Source organism: Stenella coeruleoalba, assembly GCF_951394435.1.
Source record: "Stenella coeruleoalba genome assembly, chromosome: 3".
Lineage (NCBI taxonomy): Eukaryota > Metazoa > Chordata > Mammalia > Artiodactyla > Delphinidae > Stenella > Stenella coeruleoalba.
Window position 1 is genome coordinate 125,348,057 of NC_137148.1, and position 19,673 is coordinate 125,367,729.

At 46.0% G+C, this 19,673-nt stretch overlaps 1 protein-coding gene across 4 annotated transcripts in view; it reads left to right on the forward strand.

The window, feature by feature from the left end:
• The window catches only part of ARHGEF37 (Rho guanine nucleotide exchange factor 37), a 74,738-nt gene that overhangs the window by 47,063 nt on the left and 8,002 nt on the right, over positions 1 to 19,673 (forward strand). For 3 of the 4 annotated variants that reach the window (XM_079915725.1, XM_079915727.1, XM_079915728.1), the window contains exons 4-10: positions 1,408 to 1,555; positions 9,705 to 9,904; positions 11,091 to 11,221; positions 11,885 to 11,989; positions 14,192 to 14,302; positions 14,967 to 15,296; positions 18,317 to 18,445. In XM_079915725.1, coding sequence (XP_079771851.1) covers positions 1,408 to 1,555; positions 9,705 to 9,904; positions 11,091 to 11,221; positions 11,885 to 11,989; positions 14,192 to 14,302; positions 14,967 to 15,296; positions 18,317 to 18,445 — 1,154 coding nt within the window. The remainder of the gene's footprint in view (positions 1 to 1,407; positions 1,556 to 9,704; positions 9,905 to 11,090; positions 11,222 to 11,884; positions 11,990 to 14,191; positions 14,303 to 14,966; positions 15,297 to 18,316; positions 18,446 to 19,673) is intronic. The other variant, XM_079915726.1, reaches the window with a different exon arrangement.

Sequence of the window (19,673 nt, forward strand, 5' to 3'; positions counted from 1 at the left end):
GATCCTTTTCAAACAGAAACCAGATCATGTCACCCCTGCTCAAAACCCTCCATTTGCTTTCTGCCACCATAAGAATAAAATCCTAACACCTTACTACACCTTACTTACTTACTTTAAGGCCCTACATGATCTGGCTTCAGTTTCCTGTTTATTTTCTCTACTTTGTGCCCTTGCTCATTGTGTTCCAGCCGCACAGTTCCTTCTTGTGTCACCCACCTGTCAAGTGGTCACTTGCCTTCAGGTCTTCGCATTTTTCCTTACCTAAGCCTGGTGCTGCTCTTCCCCCAGACATTCCTAGGGGTGGGTTTTTTTTTTTTTTTTGAATTTTTGCATTTTATTTTATTTATTTTTTATACATCAGGTTCTTATTAGTTATCTATTTTATACATATTACTGTGTATACATCAATCCCAATCTCCCAATTCATCCCACCCACTCACCCCCCTGCCACTTTCCCCCCTTGGTGTCCATACATTTGTTCTCTACATCTGTGTCTATTTCTGCAGGGCTGGGTTCTTTTGGTCTCTGATAAACATCCACGTCTTTATGGAGGTCTTTCCTAAATAGATCTCCTACCACTCTCTAACTCTTTATCTGGCTTTGTTTAGATTTGTGGTACTCACCACTACCTGGCATATGTAATATATTTATTTATTGTCTGTCTTCCCCACTAGAATATCAGCTCCATGAGTCAGGGTCATTGTTTTGGTCACAGAACTTAGAAGAGTGCCTGGCACATAGTCAATAAATAAGCAGTTGGTAAATTTTTGGTGAATGAAGTTTGTGTCAGGTGCTTTACATGCATTATTTGATTTAATCCTCGCAATGAACATTTGGAGGTGAGCACTATTTTTATTCCAGTCTATAGGTGAAAATATGGAGGGTTAGAGGGGTCAAATACTCGCCCTAAATTACACTACTGGGAAAGGGTTGGCTGGAGATCTGGCCTTACTTCTCTCTGACTCCAAAGCCCACGTTTGTGACTATCCATGCTGTGCTGTAGGGATTCTTTATAAACAGAGCATTTGGAGTTGTACTTGCCACACATAGTAATTGTAAAGATATAACATGAGTGTGTTTTGTAAACTATAAAGCACTGTCCAAATATGAGAATTATCAATATTATTGCTATAATTGTAGCTACCATTTATTAAATATAGACAGCGTACCAGTGTGAGCTCTACATCATTCTATTACTTAATCCTACAGCAGCCTTTTGAAAGTGAGATGAAAAAAATAGAAGCTCAGGAAAATGAGGTGACTTGCCCAAGGCAACAGCACTGGTTAAGCCTGGCAGTCTCACTCCAGAGCTGGAATGCTTAGCTGTGTCACTCACCGCCTCTCTGTCCTAAGCAAGAGGACATGCAGACATGCTTTTGAGAACTCCTTGTTGCTTTTCACTGTCAGGCAACTTATTCCTGGAATTCCAAGAGGAGTTGGAGCAAGTCTATAAAGTGTACTGTGCCAGCTATGAACAGGCCTTGCTGCTGGTGGAGGCCTACCGGATGGAGCCACAGCTGCAGCGGGAGATCCAGGACACCATTGAGGCAGTGCTGTGAGTATAATGACCCTCATGGACCCCGAGGTCAGAGGCTGTTAAAGTCTCATCCCTGCTTGGTGCTGCTCACACTGCTTCAGGAGTGTCCCAGTCAGACTAGGCTAGGCTATGCTGCAGAGACAAACAACTCCCAACTCTTTCAGTGGCTTCAACCAACAAGGTTTCTACCTTCCTTATGCTCCACTGCAGGTTAACTTGGGGCTCTTCATGTTGAGACTCAAGCTGACAGCAACTACTGTCTGGAATATTGCCAGTAACTTGGCAAAGGAAAAACGTGCTCTGGGGTTCCTACACTGGTAACTAAATGCTGTTAGTCCAGAAGTGATATTCGTTGCTTCTCAAAATTCATGGGCCAGAACTTATCACATGGCTTCGTCCAGCTACCAGGAGGCCAGGGCCTGCCATCCAGCCATGTGTTCAGAGGTGGAAAAGCAGAAACATTTGGTGAACAGCACTTGTGACTCCCATAGGGAGGGCAGTGAGATGGTGGGAACCATGTGGTGTAAGCAGCAGTGGCAGGAAACAGGTTTGTATCACCTGGGGGGACCTCTCGACAGATGGCTAGAGTCTTGCCCCATGGAAAAGGATCAGAACTGCTCTGGGTGGCCTCGCAGCCCAGAGCTGGCACCAGTGAGTGGGAGCTCCAAGTAGAGATATGTAGAAAAAAATATTTTTTAATTAAAATTTTGAATGGGTAACAGTTGCATGTTTCAAAAGCTTTAAAACATCTGAATTTACACAGTAAAAAGACCTTTCCAACCCTGTCCTTTTATCCACCCAATTACTGCTCCTACCCACAAAGTTAAGGTAACCACTTTTAAATTACTTATGGATCTTAGCAGAGTTTCTGTATGCCTATACAAGCAAATACAAATATATACTCTTATTTTCCCCATATTTTTAATGAAAGTTTGTAATTTTTTTTTCACTTACATTATATCTTGGAGGTCTTTCCATTTCAATATATACATGTATGATCCTCTGAACGGCCACGTATTATTCTACTCTGTGGCTGTTCTGCAGTTTATTTAACTGGTCTCTGTTGATGGACATTGGTTTGTTTCTATTCTTTTCATATTACAGGCAGTGCTACAGTGATTATTCACAAACATATGTTATTTTACTGAGGTGCAAGTATATCTGTAAGTTAAATTTCCAGATGTGGAATTGCTAGGTCAAAGGAAGTATGTATTGATAATTTTGACAATATTGCAAAATTGCCCTCTGTAAAGGTTATACCAGTTAATGTTCCCATGAGCAGCATATGAGGGTGTTTTTCCACAGCGTTACCAGCAGTGTGTTGTTAAACTTTAGAGTATTTACCACTGATAGGTGAAAAATGGCATCTCAGTAATGTTTCACTGTGCATTTATCTCCAGGAGAGGGAAGAGATATGGGAACATATGTATATGTATAACTGATTCACTTTGTTATAAAGCAGAAACTAACACCATTGTAAAGCAATTATATTCCAATAAAGATGTTTAAAAAAAGGTTGATCATCCTTTTTTTTAGTATTTATTTATTTTTTGGCTGTGTTGGGTCTTAGTTATGGCATGCCGGATCTTTTGTTGCAGTGCATGGGCTCTTCGTTGCGGCGCGCGGGCTTCTCTGTAGTTGTGGCGGGTGGGCTCCAGAGCGCGTGGGCTCTGTAGTTGTGGTGCGAGGGCTCCAGAGTGCGTGGGCTCTGTAGTTGTGGCACGCAGGCTCTCTTGTTGTGGCACTCGGCCTTTCTAGTTGTGACGCGTAGGCTCAGTTGCCCCACAGCATGTGGGATCCTAGTTCCCTGACCAGGGATTGAACCCGCATTCCCTGCATTGGAAGCGTGGAGTCATAACCACTGGACCGCCAGGGAAGTCCCTTGATATCTTTCTATATATTTAAGAGGTATTTGTATTTCCTTGCCTGTGAATTTGTCTGCTTCTTTTCTGTTTTGAAAAGGCTTATATCTTCCCAAGGACAGGCTCATCAAATGAAGATAGATGAAGGTCATCCTCTGGAAAGCAGAGTAGAGTAGGAGGAACAGAAGTTATTATTGTTATTTCATCTTACTTAGACATTTCCTTTATACCCAAGAGAAAGACAGTGTAGGTTTAGGGCTTTGAAGTTTATATTATCTCATGTGGAGCCTCCTGCTACCTCTCCTCCTTCTCTTCCTTATCTTATCCTTACCCTTCTACTCCCTGAAGCCTCCTTTTGAAGTACCCATGTCCTAACCCATCCCAGCCTTCAAAAAAACCTACATTCATTTTCTCCTTTGTTTCCTTTGATCCCTTCATGGAACTTACAAACTTAGGCTTTTGCAAGGGTCACTAAACACATTTCTACAGGAGTGAGCAATGAGGAAAGCAAGATGCCAGATGTGGGACAAAAGGGAGTAGTGGAGACTGTGGCAAACCAGAGCCAAGAGACCCTGTATAGAGTGCAGCTGCAGCCCAGCCCCGGCTGATTGTTGCTGTATCAAGTAGCTTTTGCTATATAACAAACCAACCCAAATATAGTGGTTTAAAGTATAAATCATCCCCAAAATATGTTTAAAGCAAACATTTATTTAGGTCACACTTATGCATGTTAGTGGTTTAGCTGGGCTCAGTAAATGATTTTTCTAGTCCTGGCTGAACACCCTCATGTGTCTGTGATCAACTGCGCGTCAGCTTTGCTGATGTTGGCTGGGCTCTCTTATGTATCTGGGACATACAAGCAGACTCAGCTCTGCCTTTTGAGATCTCGGCTTGGAATTGGCATGCTGTGCCAGACTCAAGGGGTGGAGAAGTATTCCTCACTTCTTGATGGGAGAAGCTTCAAAGTCATATTCAAAAGGTGTAGATACAGAGAGTGAAATAATTGCAGCCTTTTTTTTATAAACCATCTCCCTCAGTTGCCATGTAGAAATGTGATTCCACTGTGCCCAGATCCTCTGATCTTTTAAGAGAAACCAGAAACTTTGATGTAAGTCTCCCAAGTGTTAACTATTGGCATCTAGTTCAGACATGTTAGAAACACTATGTGGGGGGCCCTAGTTGGCACAGAGGCTGCTGTTTGTCATGTCTTCTGCACTCAGGTCTTTTCAGCCAGGCAAGTCCAGGCTTTTCTCATGGGCTTTGACGCCAAGCTGCCTGGCAGCGGATCGGGCTCTGCCCCTTATTCACCTTGGCAGAGCCATTTCGTGTCTCAGAACCTTGTTTCCCTACATGTGGAGTGGGAGTAATAACAACAGCTCATGGGGACATAGACTCACTGCATGCAAGTAACATGCAAAAATTCCCAGCAATTGTGGTTACCTTGGCTAGGCAAGGATTATGCTTGACTGAGACCACACTGTGGTTCTCAGCTCTGTTGGTCCCAATGCCCCCTTTTTATAACAAACATTAAATAAATTTATTATCCTGAGTTATATTCTGAAAAAGAAAATTCTCCTGCCTATATACATAACTGAAAAAAATCAATATAATGGCTTAACTATAATTAAAGGAGAAATAAAAGGAAAATAATTTCTAATAAAGTAATATGTATTTCAGTGTGCAAATGCTTGTGTAATACTACACTAGAAAATATTATGAAGCAATCAGATGCTTGTACCCACTTATAATAAATAAGCTTGGATTTAAGCAAAGAAGAGTCAGAAGCCATTGTGTACGAGAAGTACAGAAAAAGAAAAGAGCAGAGAATGTGTGTACCCTGCAATAACAGTGAGCAGTGATAACAAACTTGACTTCCTGGTGTATGATAAGAGAAAGAAGGAAATAACATAACTGAAGTAGGGATAACATTACATACTGGGAGGCAGAGGAAATGAGGAAGGATTATGTCCCTGCAAATGATCTCGGTCTTATTTATAAAAGGTGTGTCATGGTAATTCCCAGTGTTAAGATATGTGACAGGTTGGAGTCCAAGTGTCACAAAAATATGTCAGTTCTTGACATCGCAGCCCATTGCAAGGCATTCATTCAGTCTCTGAATGTTGAAGAGGGGCACATGAAATGTAGAAAGATTCTCTATAATGCAGGACTGTCCTTGCAGGATAGCCTGCATCCCTGGGTCCCTGCCAACTAAATGCCTGCAGCACACCAGAGCCTACAAGTTTCAAAAATGCCCTCAACGAAATGCTCTGGTCTAATGTTCCAGCAGGAATGACATTCTTTCTGTCATCCAAATTTTATTCTGTAGATTTACAGGCAGACAGAAAATAGACTTTCCGTGGAAAAGTGTAGACACTGGATGGATGGATGGATGGATGGATAGATAGATAGATAGATAGATAGGTAGAAAGAATGAATTTTTGAGGGCCTCCTGCTATACATGCTGCTCTAGAACTTTTGATCCCTTCCCTCTTGAAACAATAATCCTGCCTTTCTTGTGCTGATGATCATGGGACTCTTCTGGAGTTTGGCTGACTAGAATCACACCACCCATAAATGGTTCTTTCTCATCCAGGTAGGATAGATGGTACCATCTAATTAGATCTTTGTGATTCTAAAATATATGCCACCTCCCACTTTTTATTTGGATGGGTGAGTGGGTGGGGTGTCTAGTTTATCCTGTCTCTCTTTCCCCCCGCCCCCCACTTTGTTTTTGGCCTCACCGTGTGGCATGCGGAACTTTCCTGACCAGGGATGGAACGCTCGCCCCCTGCAGTGGAAGCGTGGAGTCTTTGCACAGCTTGTGGGAATCTCAGTTCCCTGACCAGGGATTGAACCTGGGCCATGGCAATGAAAGCCCAGAATCCTAACCACTAGGCAACCAGGGAATTCTGCCTTTTAAGGCAGCGCTTCCCACCTGGGGGCCAAGGGACTCAAGGCTTGCCCTTGTAGCCGGCAGGAAGCTCTGCCTTAGGGAGACCGTTCTAGTGGCACAGTTTTCAGGGGGAGGAGGCTGCTTACAGAGGTGGATCAGTCCGGCACAAAGCACCTGCAGTTCCACAACTGAGGCCGAGTGTTTGGAAAAGGTAGATGACATGTTTTCCTTTACTGGCATTTTTAATTTGTTTTAAATTTAAAAGTAACATGTGGTTATTGAAAAAAGAAATTTCAAACAATACACAGGTATATAAAGTAAAAAGTCCATTCCCCTTTGGTCTCCCGTTTCCCCATCCCTCACCCTAGTAAACATTTTCCATCCGAACTCTATTCTGTATATTTACAGACAGACAGACAGACAGGAAATAGACTTTCCATGGGAACATCTAGCTGTTGGATGGATGGATAGATGGATGGATAGATAGATAGGATGAGTGAATGAATGAATGAATTTTTTAAGGGGCTCCTACTCTACATGCTTTTCTAGAACTTGCTTTTTCACCTAATCATGGCCATGAATAAATATCTTTTCAGGACAATATGAATTGCTCTACCATGTTCTTTTTAATGACTGCATAGCGTTCCTTCCCAGGGTAGCTCATAGTCTGTGGTCTATTTAACCATTCCCTATTGGTGTATATTTGGATTGTTTCTGAAATTTTACTCTCATAAATAGAGTTGCTGAATAACTTCTACCTTTATCCATGCTCACTTGAGTTGATATTTCTTTTTTTTATATTTTTTTTTGGCTGTGTTGGGTCTTTGTTGCTGTACGTGGGCTTTCTCTAGTTGCAGCAAGTGGGGGCTGCTCTTCCTTGCGGTGCATGGGCTACTCAGTGCGGTGGCTTCTCTTGTTGCGGAGCACGGGCTCTAGGTGCACGGACTTCAGTAGTTGTGGTGTGAGGGCTCCGTAGTTGTGGCTCGCAGGCTCTAGAGCACAGGCTCAGCAGTTGTTGCGCACGGGCTTAGTTGCTCCGTGACATGTGGGATCTTCCCAGACCAGGGCTCAAACCTGTGTCCCCTGCATTGGCAGGCGGATTCTTAACCACTGTGCCACCAGGGAAGTCCTTGAGTTGATATTTCTGGGTAGATTTCTATAGTAGGATTGAGGGAATAAAGGGTTTGTACATTTCACAAATTGCCAAACTGCTCTCTAAAAAGATCCCACCAGAGATTCCCCTGGTGGCACAGTGGTTAAGAATCCACCTGTCAATGCAGGGGACACAGGTTCGAGCCCTGGTCTGGGAAGGTCCCACATGTCACAGAGCAACTAAGCCCGTGTGCCATAACTACTGAGCCTGCGCTCTAGAGCCTGCGTGCCTAGAGCCTGTGCTCCGCAACAAGAGAAGCCACCGCAATGAGAAGCCCGTGCACTACATCGAAGAGTAGCCCCCGCTCGCTGCAACTAGAGAAAGCCCGTGTGCAGCAACAAAGACCCAACGCAGCCAAAAATGAATAAATAAATAAATTTAAAAAATAAAATAAAATAAAAAGATCCCACCAACTGATACTCCCACCAAGAGAATGTAAGAGGGCTGGTTTCCCCATACTCACCCAACTCTGGGTGAGCCTTTCAATTTTTGTTGCCTATCTGAAAGGCGGCATAAAGAGTTTTCTTCAACTTACCTTAGAAAGGCTGTAAATTAAGAGGCAGCTGTAATTCTGTAGTTACTCCTTGATGGTTGTGGAGAAGAGATGTAATCATCTCTTTGAAGACGCCCCTCCCCTCTGTCACCTCTGATTTGTAAGGTGACAGTTGTCCCTTTCCCATGGAAAGTAAGCCCAGAGGACAGAGTTTTGCAAATATCTGGCCACTGTTTCCACCTCTCCTGCCCACAGTCAGCCAAGCACTAGGCAACCCTTGGTGAGAGCAGATGGTCAGCATAGGCATGTCCTGACAGGTAATCCCACCCCTGCATCCCACCCCTCTGCAACTAATGGGGGGCCCCCCACCTGCTCTGTCTGTTCCTAGCCTCATGGCTGATCTTTCCTGGACATTTGATCTAGAGATTTTTCCATAGGAAGAAGAGCAAGAGGCAAGGGTACCGTGGAGAGGAGGCCAGATAATAGTCATGAGAAACATTTGTGAGTCTTCCTGGAGGAGGCATGCTTAGACACTGTGGTTTGAAAACCTTGTGGATTTCTCAGAAGGTGGGTCTGAGGGCTACTGGTCATGATCAAGGAAAGACTGTTGGAGCCTTGTCCCAGATGCTGTTGACTTGGGCACTCTTTCTGCAACTTCCAGACATCATCAGGAAGGGGACTAGAAATAATCATCTATGCATCAAATGGTGCATCTGGAAGGGACCTTGACACTATCAGTTCCTGTGTTTTGTTTTATATTTTACTTTTTTAAATGAAAAATTTCAAACTTATAGAAAAATAGAATAATGTAATGAACACTCACACACCCACCACCTGAAATTAACAAGTATTAATGACTGCTGTTTGCTGTATGTAATTTTATGCTATATACTTTACAGGAAATTACAGATAATTATGACTTTCTACCCTTAAATACATCTCTAAACATTAAGTTCCTATAATTTAAATTTAAAAAAACTTTTTTTGGGGGGTTGGGCCATGCTGCACAGCTTGCGGGATCTTAGTTCCCCCACCAGGGATCAAATCTGGGTGGGCCCACGGCAGTGGACTGCCAGGGAATTCCCAAGTTCCTGTGATTTTAAAAGCTCTTCTTTCTTAAAGCAGCAGAACCATTTTATTAAATGAAATATTCTGTGCATGTCCAACAGATGGAGTTGTGCTTGAGATATATCCAAGTGGAGATTTCAAGTAGGCAGTTGACCGTGTGTGTCTGGAGCTCTGGACAGAAGTAGGAAGTGGAGATATGGGTTTGGGATGTGTTTAAAGCCATAGGACTAAATGAGGTCAGTAAGAGAGTGAGTGGAGAGAGAAGGAGGAGAGGAGGGCCCAGGCACTCTAGCATTGGAGAGAAGCCAGCAGAGGAGGCCAAGAGAGTGGCCTGTGGAGTGAGAGAAGCAGGACGAAGAGTGTCTCTGGGGCCAAAAGAAGAAAGTGTTTCAAGAAAGAGGGAGTGGTCAGCTGTGCCTGCTGTTGAGAGACTGAGTAAGCTGAGGGCAGAGAACTGACCATTAAATTTAGTACAGATGGGGAACCAAGGCCCAGAAAAGGGTAAAGTGAGAACTAGAAGCACCCATCTAACATATAGACCTCACAGATTACAGATGAGGAAACTGAGGACCACAGAAGAAGGGCGACTTGCCTGAGATCACACAGTGAGTTAAATGGCAGAGCTGGGACTAGAGCCCAGGCCCCTTGGTGCCCCCAAGGGTGGACTTGACCTACCTAACACCAGCCTTCTCCCTCAGGCCTCAAGCTGGATCCTCAGGCCTCAGTTTCTTGCTGGTAATTCCTTTGCAGAGGATTACCAAATACCCATTGCTGCTGCAGAAAATTCTGGAGAACACACTCCCTGATGCCAGTGCCTACCCTGTCCTTCAGAGGGCTACCTCTGCCCTCCAGGACGTGGTCACCAACATCAATGAGTACAAGAGGCGCAAAGAAGTGGGTAAGGACTGGGGGCATTTAGGCGATACATGAGTGAGAATGCTTCTAGTTACAAAAAACTCATCTCAAACTGGCTTCACCAGTAAAGGGAATATAGTAGCTCATGTAACCCACAAGTCCAGAAGTAATGTGGGCTTTAAGTAGGGTTTGATCAGGGTGCTGGCATCATATCCCTGCAATTCTCTTGTCTCTGGCCTTTACTATGTGTCACCTTCCTTTTCAGGCTGGCCTCCCTCATAATAGTAAAGGGCTATTGCTGTCCTAATACTCACATCTGCACACCACATTCTCCAGGATAAGATGGGCCCTTTCTCCCCTTAGCTGTAAAAACTAAATTGGAGTTTCATTCTGATAGGACTCATTTGAGTCATATGCTCACCCTGAACCAGTTGCCATGGTTAGGGGAATGCCATGAACTGATTGGCTTCAGCCTGGGTTATGTGCCCTTCTTTGAACCTATCACTGTGGCAGGGGATGGGGGGATTATGTGAATTGGCTTATAACAGTCAGCACCCACCCCTTGAACTAAAGTGGAATCAATCTTATCTAAACCACATGTCTGCTATACTAAGCAGAAATGAATACTGGGGAGGCAAAGAGCTGTGTATTTATCAGGGGTGAGGGTAAGAGGAGAAAGTGGGGAGGTTGCTGCCTCTGAAGTTGTTAAAACAGAAAGGTCTGGAAAGTGAAGCAGTGTCCCAAGTAGATGAAAAGCTCAGTTGCACAACTCAGACCATATAGTAATGATAATTTAGCTAATGTGTACGAAAGGCTAACTGTGACATGTTTTTTTCACTCATTATCTTGTTTGATCTTTATGATAGCCCTGAGGTTGGCAATGTTAGCCCCATTTCACAGTTGGGTAAAATGAGAACTTAAGTCATTTGCTCCAGACCTATCATCTGATGTGATCTCCTAGCAATCCTGTGAGGTGGCTAGCCTCATTTACAGATGAGGAAACTGAGGCCTAAGAAGTCAAGCAGGCAGGAAGCTCTTCAGTCAGGGTGCTCACATCAGAGTGAGGGCTCTGAGCCCTGCGCTTTTCCTCTGAGATTCACCATTCTAATGGGTGTGACTCTGACATTTGAGAAGAGGGCCCAAGAGATGCCTTGCCAGGTATGTCAGGGGCTCTTGCTTTCCCGCGTCAGCTCTGGTTCCTGTGCCCTCCTTCTCTTCTGTTGGTGCAGCCTCCAAGTACACCAAGGTGGAGCATCTGAGCCTCCGGGAGCGACTGGCCCGCATCAATATGCACACCCTTTCCAAGAAGACCACCCGGCTGGGCCAGCTGCTGAAGCAGGAGGCGGGGCTCGTACCCAAGGTGAGCACGGACAGGAGGAAGGGTGGTATCCCAGCCATCCCAAGGGGCAAGACTGTGCAGTGCGGGGTCTTAGACTCCTTTCGGAGATGAGGAAACTGAGGCTGAGGGAGTGAACTTCCAGCATGCGTAGCCAGGACGAGGCAGAGTAGGTGCTGCCACTTGATTCTGGAGAGCCAGGGTGGGGCTTTCTCCTCTGCATCTTTGTGCTGCTCTTTCTCTGGGGTCTCTTGATACAGATAGGAGATGTCTGGGTCTTGGCAAGGAACCAGCCTTGAATAGGTACTAGTAGCAGCTCAGGTGGATTGAGTACTTACTCTGAACCAGGCATTAATGGATCCACTCAATGAAGTAAGTTCATACTATTCCCATATTGCAGATGAGGAAACAGGCTCAAAGAGAGTAAAACACTTGTCTAAGTTCACACAACCAGGAAGCAAGTGAACCAGGACTCACGGGCTCTTGTGTCTGATTCCATTGTCTGAATACAGAACCACCAAGCTGTACTTACTGCCTCTAACTGTCCCACTCAGTTTTGGGGCTGGAGGAACTGGCTCTGAGGGGTGGGTCTGTGGAAAGGTGGTCCCTGGTAAGGACTTGGGAAATGGGTGTACACTGGCCCCATGTGGATGTTCTCGGCCCTCATAAGCATAACTTTACTCTCAGACAGAAGACAAGGAATTTGATGACTTAGAAGAGAGTTTCCACTGGGTGTCGCTGTGTGTGACTGAGCTGAAGAACAATGTGGCTGCGTACCTGGATAATTTGGAGGTGAGGATCCTGTGGTTAATAGTGGGTAGGGTGGGGCGGGGCTGGGATCCCTGGGCAGGAGTCATGCAGGGCCCATTGAACAAGCTGACAAAGACACCAACTTCAGGAACCAAATGGAAGAGGGCATACAGTTGCTGGCTGGAGGCCAGAAGAGGGGCCGTTCACAAGCACTCCTCAGCCCACAGGTCATCTGACTGGGGCACCTTCTGAGTTCATTGAGTTCTCAGTGGGGCCGTGTTCTCACTGGGTAGGGTCAGAATTCACTGGAATCAGAGCCCTCTGGAGGGAGAGCAGGGGTGACAAACACAGGTGCTCAAAGGGACCAGGCAGGTAATATTGTTGACTGAAGTGTGCAGGTGTATAAGGCCTATTGTCTATTTATGAGACTTTTTTGGTAGAGTTCAGTATGTAGTAATAGTTGGAGTGTGAATGACCAAATAAATGCATGAATGGATAAAATGAAAGGGGTGAGGTATTCCTTGGCTCACAGGAGTTGTTACTGTGCGGGAATGTGGACCCAGTGCTGCCAGTTCTTCTGATTTTAAGGAAGAAGAAAACTGGAAATTCAGACCTTTAGGTGAAATCTCACCATGTGTTCATGTGAGCAGCTAATTAACTAAGAATTTAAATGTTATGTGGGCCCAAGAAAATATATTTCTGCAAACCACATTCAGCCCACAGGGACACTAGTTTGCATTCCCATCCAGCACATCACTTTCCTTTCACCAAAATTCCCCCTTCATTCTTGTCATGGATGCTGACTCATTCCATCCACTCTGCCCCTTTTGCATGGTTTTGTTCTCAATCACGTCCATTTGCACAAACCAGCTCAGTCAGACGATAACAGACTCTTTGGATAATAGGATTTGGGGTGGCATTATTGAAAGTATGTAGAAGGAGGGAGGTTGTAGTTCTACGTTCCTCACTGTGGGGCACGTTCCCTGCTTGTTCCTGCTCCATCTTGGGCCCCCCAGAGGAAAGATCTGGACAGCACAGTGAGGCAGAAGAGGAAGGCCCTCAGAGAAAGAATGGAGGGGCCCTGAAAGAGAGAAACCAGAGGCCCATGAGAGACACATCTGGCTTTGCAGAGTAGAACAGATATTTGGAAGCTTTAAGGCTGTATTTCCGTAAATGCAGGACTTACACGACGGATACAGTGTTGACATGGAATCCCACAGTGAGAAAATGACTCTCTCTTTTAATCCTCAGAGTCCAGGAAAAGCCTCTTTTTCTGACATGTCTTAAATAAACAGGCAGAACAAGTCTCCGGCTGGAAACCTTCATCAGGCCATCACGCCCAGACAGAACTTAATAGCATTGTTTTTATAGCAGTTATTCTTACATGCTTATTTATGGCAATTATTACTGGCTTTCCCTTTATGGGAGTATCATAAGGTGGTTTTTTTTTTTTGGCCGTGCCATGCGGCTTGCAGGATCTTAGTTTCCCGACCAGGGATTGAACCCAGGCCCTTGGCAGTGAAAGCATGAAGTCCTAATCACTGAACCACCAGGTAATTCCCCATAAGGTGGTTTTTTTTAATGCATTGATTTAAATAGGGATGCTAGGTTGATTTAAGGAAAACTATTTTTTTTGAATTTTATTTTATTTTTTTATACAGCAGGTTCTTATTAGTTATCTATTTTATACATATTAGCGTATACATGTCAATCCCAATCTCCCAATTCATCACACCACCACCCCCACCACTTTCCCCCCTTGGTGTCCATACGTTTGTTCTCTACATCTGTGTCTCTGTTTCTGCCCTGCAAACTGGTTCATCTGTACCATTTTTCTAGGTTCCACATATATGTTAATATACGATATTTGTTTTTCTCTTTCTGACTTACTTCACTCTGTATGACAGTCTCTGGATCCATCCACGTCTCTACAAATGACCCAATTTCGTTTAAGGAAAAATATTAATAGAACTCGAGGAACATGGACATGGCAAGAAAAATCACAAAGGAGATATGTAAATGTGTGAAGTTGAGGCAGCACTGAATAGGGAGAAAGATGTTGGCTCAGTCTAAGGAGGAACTTTCTAATCACCTAAGTTGTGCAAGGATAGAATAGGCTGTGTGCAGACACAGGGAGGGTGTGCAGACAGCCTGGGCACTTCTTCCGGTCTGTGGTGGAGGGGGATTCAGGTGTGAGATGGTGACGACGGGACATAATTGGCTCTCTCATTTGATCCCATCTAGGCTTTCCTCCGCTTCCGGCCCCAGGAATACGATCTGGACATCCCTGGGGGGCCTGTGGTGCAGTACTGTTACCTGGCAAGAGACCTGCAGCTCCAGACCTTCCCTGAGTTTGTGAGCGGAACTTCTCCTTTCTTTTTTTAGGCAGGTGGCAGAGCCTATAAGAATAATATTTAGAAGCCAGGCCTTTTCCACGACTGTCACATCCATAACAGTCCTGGGTAGTCAGCAGGGCAGAGATTATTATTAGTGCATTTTCCTGATGAAAATAGCCCCAGCTAGTGTTTACTGACCCTTGTTATCTGCCAAGCACTGTGCTAAACTCTACATTCTTTCCCTCATTTAGTCCTCACAACACAGCTTACAGGGTAGATACTATTAATAGCTCCATTCTGCAGATGAGAGCTTGAGGCTCAGAGAGGGTGACCTCCCAGGTTATTCAGATGGTCAATGGCAAGGATCTGTGCCCCAAGAACTATGCTTTTGACCACCATTCCATACAAAATTTTTCAGCATCTGTGCACAGTAACCGTATTAAGAAATGACATATATATTGAATACTTATTCTGTGCTAGGCACTCTGCTTGTTACATACATTGTCCCTATTTTTCAGATGGGCACATTGAGGCCCAGAAAGGTTGGATGTCGTGCTAGAGGTCACAGCTGGTCAGTGAGGGTGGGACTGGAGCCCAGTCCTGCCACATCCAAAGCCCCTTCTCCCTGTGCCCCGCCCTCTGCCACCTCCTTCCTCAACTCCCAAGTTCACCTCTCCCCACAGAAGCAGCGGCTGGAAGCCCTGGTGTGGCAGCCATTGTGCAGCCTGGCCAAAGCCTTGGCCGGCCCTCAGAATCTGATCAAGAAGCGTCTGGACAAACTACTGGACTTTGAGAGGGTGGAAGAGAAGCTGTTGGAGGTGGGCAGCATGACCTATGAGGAAGAGGCGGCCCGGCACATGTACGAGGCACTCAACTCCCTGCTAGTGGCTGAGCTCCCACAGTTTAAGCAGCTGGCCGTGCGGTGGCTGGGCCAGATCCTGTGCACATTTGTGACCCTCCAGAGGGACCTTGCAAAGCAAGTGCTGCAGAGAGCAGAGGGCAGTTTGGCCCAGGTAAGGCCTCTGGGACTGGGGTGTGCCTGGGGTATAGCCAGCCCCTTCAGCCAGCTGTTTGCAGGGGCTGGTCTGGGCCTTCCAACAGGTGCTTAGGAGGAGGTTGTGGGGACCTTCTGGATCTCTCTTATGCCTGTTCTCCCTCCATTAATAGAGTCAGATCATGAAAGCAAGAGTGGAACTGGGACTCCAGGCCACTCTCCAGGCTCTGGGACTCAGAAGCACAGGAGACTCTGCTGGGAAAATACAGGCCTTGGGGCCACTCCCTGGAGTGTATTAGAAGTAGGTAACAGATGGGACTTCCCTGATGGTGCAGTCGTTAAGAATCTGCCTGCTAATGCAGGGGACACGGGTTCAAGCCCTGGTCCGGGAGGATACCACATGCTGCAGAGCAACTAAGCCCGTGTGCCACAACTACTGAGCCTGCGCTCTAGAGCCTGTGAGCCACAACTGCTGAGCCCACGTGCCACAACTACTGAAGCCTGTGCGCTTGGAGCCCGTGCTCCACAACAAGAGAAGCCACCACAATGAGAAGCCTGCACACTGCAGCGAAGAGTAGCCCCCGCTCGTCTCAACTAGAGAAAGCCTGTGCACAGCAACGGAGACCAAATGCAGCCAAAACAAAACAAAACAAAAAGAAGTAGGTAACAGAGAAGACAGGGTCCTTTCTACACAGTCAGGAGTAAATGTCTCAAGCTGTGCTCCTGCCACTGTTACTACTTCTAGCAGCTGCCTCCTTGTGAGCCCTTATGGTACATCTGTTTGGAACACTTTCCATATATTGTTTCACTTAATCCTCACAATAACCCTACAGAATAGATATTATTATTATTCTCGTTTCAAAAGGAAGCCAGGGCACAGAGGTTAAGCAGCTTGCCCAAAGGCACACAGCTAATAGCTCAGTTTGAATCCTGGCAGTTCAACTTCAGAGCCTGGGCTCTGAACCATAGCGCCTGACAGCCTGTAAAAGGAGCTGTCTGCTGAAAGCATAAATAGGTCACAAAGAGGTTTAGACAAATCTCCAAGTGCAAACTTTGATTTTAGAATTTTGAAGATTGGGTTGGTATAGGAAAGAAATCTCTCTCTGATATCAACATCAGAGCTTAATGGCCTGTGGATCTAAGCTCTGGAGAAATTTCGGTACTGCTCATACCGCATGCTGTCTCCTGTGCTTCATGTGCCCCAGCTCAGCTTTCCCCATCCAATCTGTTGCATAAAAATTCCTCTAAAATTTGCCACCCACCCCCATCACTACCTTTACAGCCCATAGTCCCCCTCTGTATCTGCAGCCTCCACTTCCAGTGCACCACTTCTGAGTGTGACCACGGTCCCTTTGCACAGACTTCTTCAGCCTGGAATGTCCCTCCCTGTTGCCCCCATGCCTTTCGCAGTGCCTGGCCTATGGTGGGGCCTGCCCAAATATGTGACAAATGAATGAATCTCTCCATGAAGCTCTCAGAATCCCCCTCCTCCAGGTGGGAGAACCCACCTTCCCATCCTCTGTACCCCAGCAGCCCTTAGGATGTGCTTCTGCTAAGCACTTATCAGAGCCTGCCTCCTGCTGGCCTGATGGATGAAGCCGGTTCCCCTCATTGAGCTTTTCTTCTTTTTGGCCCTCACAGCATTTAGTACAGAGTTCTGTCTCAGACACTCTTTTTGAATTAAGCCTGAACCATCTGCAAAAAGAAGCATTGCTCTTTCCTGAAGGCAGAGGGTAAATTTGATTAGATGATCTTTTCATTCTTCTCTCACCCTCTAGTTTTCTGTCCAGGGGAAGTCAACTTCATAAGAGCAGAAAGAGGGCATTTCTTTTTTTCTTTTTTCTTTCTTTTGGGGGATGGGGTGGGGCTGCGCCGTGTAGCATGCGGGGTCTTAGTTCCCCGACCAGGGATCGAACCCGTGCCCCCTGCATTGGGAGCACTGAGTCTTAAACTCTGGACTGCTGGGGAAGTCCCAGAAAGAGGACATTTCTTGATTGATCCTGTAATACAGAATCTTAGGGCCTGTCAATGATTGATGCCAGCTTCCTGTGTGTGTCGCATGGCCCATTCACCTGGACAGTCCTGTGGAGCCTGGGAAAGGCCCACATGGTAGAACCTCAATCTGTCTTCATCCTGGGGGTAGGGGAAAGGCTCTGAGCTAGAATGAAGCATGGTGATTTTGGTGACCAGCAGAGAGGACATGTCTCTGTTAGCTGTGGGGCCCTGGTCACTCCTAGGCTGTCTGATGAGAATGCAGGAGATGACCAACAGGGCCAAGGTCCCGGGATGCACCATCATACGGAGCTCCTCGGGTTCCAAACCAGCTCAGGCATAAAGACCTGTATAACTGGGAGGCCAAGGAGGGGATCAAGCCTCGGGCCCAGCTGCAGTCAGTGTTGCCTAGCTGCAGTCAGTGTTGTCGAAGCTCTGACTTTCACTCCCGTCTCCTGGCTGTTTCCCTCTCTGGGTTGGTTTTATTGTCAAGCAGGCCTTTTCTGCAACGTTGGAGAGAGTGGCTCCCAACAGCTCTAAGCGTTTACATTTACATCTCAGAATCTAAGAGTCACCCTCTCATTCTCAGCCTTCATGTACTAAATCTGATGGGAGTGGGAGTTAGGGATTGACATGTACACACTGCTATATTTAAAAATAGATAACCAACAAGGACCTACTGTAAAAAATAAAATGAAAATGAAAAAGTAAAAAATAAATTAAAAAATTTTAAAAAAATCTGATGGGTGGTTTCCAATTGGCCTTGCTCTGCTCCACTATCTACTCCCTGACCGATCACAGTGCTTAGGAAAAGGGATGCCATGATGGCCAGTCCTGTGGTCAGGCACCAGGAGGGGCAATACCGCTGGACCCCCAGAGAAGGACGCTTCCTTAAAGGAAGGTGGGGCAGTAGCCAGGCCAAAACAACAGCTGACCAAGACATAAAGGGCCATCCTAACACATCTAGGGCTGGGGTGTGGATGTCAGGGTCTCCCTGTCCCCTCTCTCCCAAGGAGGGCTCTGATGACAGTGTCTGTCCCCACCTAGCTTCCCCACCACCACCTCTCTGATCCAGCCTTCAGGAAGCTGGTGGAGGATGCACTGGGCCAGACCAGTCATCAGCTTCACTCCTTTCAAGAGAACTTCGAGAAAGTGCTGCCACCTCCCACCACACAAGTAAGTGTCCCTCCTTCCCCTGCAAAGACTATCCAGTCCTTCACCTGCCAGTGGAGTGAGGTCAATCCCCTATTTCCTTTCCCTTTTCTTGTCCCAGTGTTCCTCCCCCTCTCCTTTCTCTGTGAGCTGGGGGTGGGGGTCGGGTGGGAATCTCATACACACACACACACACACACACACACACACACACGCTCTTCATGGGCAGTAAGCATAAGAGTGCACACACACACACACGCACGCGCGCGAGCTCTTCATGGCCAGTAAGCATAAGAGCACGCGTGTGCGCGCGCACACACACACACACGCACACACACATGCTCTTCATGACCAGTAAGCATAAGAGCGCACGTGTGCACACACACACAGTGCACACACATACGCTCCTCATGGCCAGTAAGCATAAGAGCGCGTACACACACACACACACACACACACACACACACGCTCTTCATGGCCAGTGAGCATGCACACACACACACACACACACACACACACACACACACACACACTGTTCATGGCCAGTAAGCATAAGAGCAGGTCAGGAAGAGGAAAACGCAAACATTTTACTCTTAGGTGAAATTAGACATCATAATGGCTAAGTGGCATTTACAGCCTGAAACTTGGAGCTTCAAATTTTTCTCAAAATTTACCGTTTCCTCACCACCTTCTCATGGAACCTGCTTCAAATACTAGCATTCAAGATGAATTAAAAATTTTGAATAAGAGGTCATTTAAAATTTCTTTTTGCTGTGGAATTTTTAATTGCAAAGGACAGTATCTCAGCTGCATTGTGGTTTACAAAACTTTGGCCAGCCAAAGTCTTTCTTTTGGTAAAGCATTTTTCTCTAAAATATAACAAAAGGGTATCTTGCAGTCCACTTGAAGAATTCTTCAAGAATATATAAAATATTGTGTAGTTACTTTTAGTATATTTGAAAAGTAACTGAAGTAGCTGAAGGGAGCACGGGCTCCCAGAGCATCATGAAACCTGGTTTGAGAAAACAAATTGTATTTAGTCACATGTGAGATGTGAAGTGAAGGGTCAGGAGACAGCTCCAAGATTCCCCAGAAGGGAGAAGGGGCCCCAGAGACACAGGGGGGCAGTAAAGGAGCCCAGCAGAGCTGGACAGATACAGGCGGCCTTTGCACCTGGCCAGAGCACAGAGGACATCAAAGACCATCAGAGGTGTATGTGCACTTCAAGTGGGGCTGACTCCTCCTGGGGCCA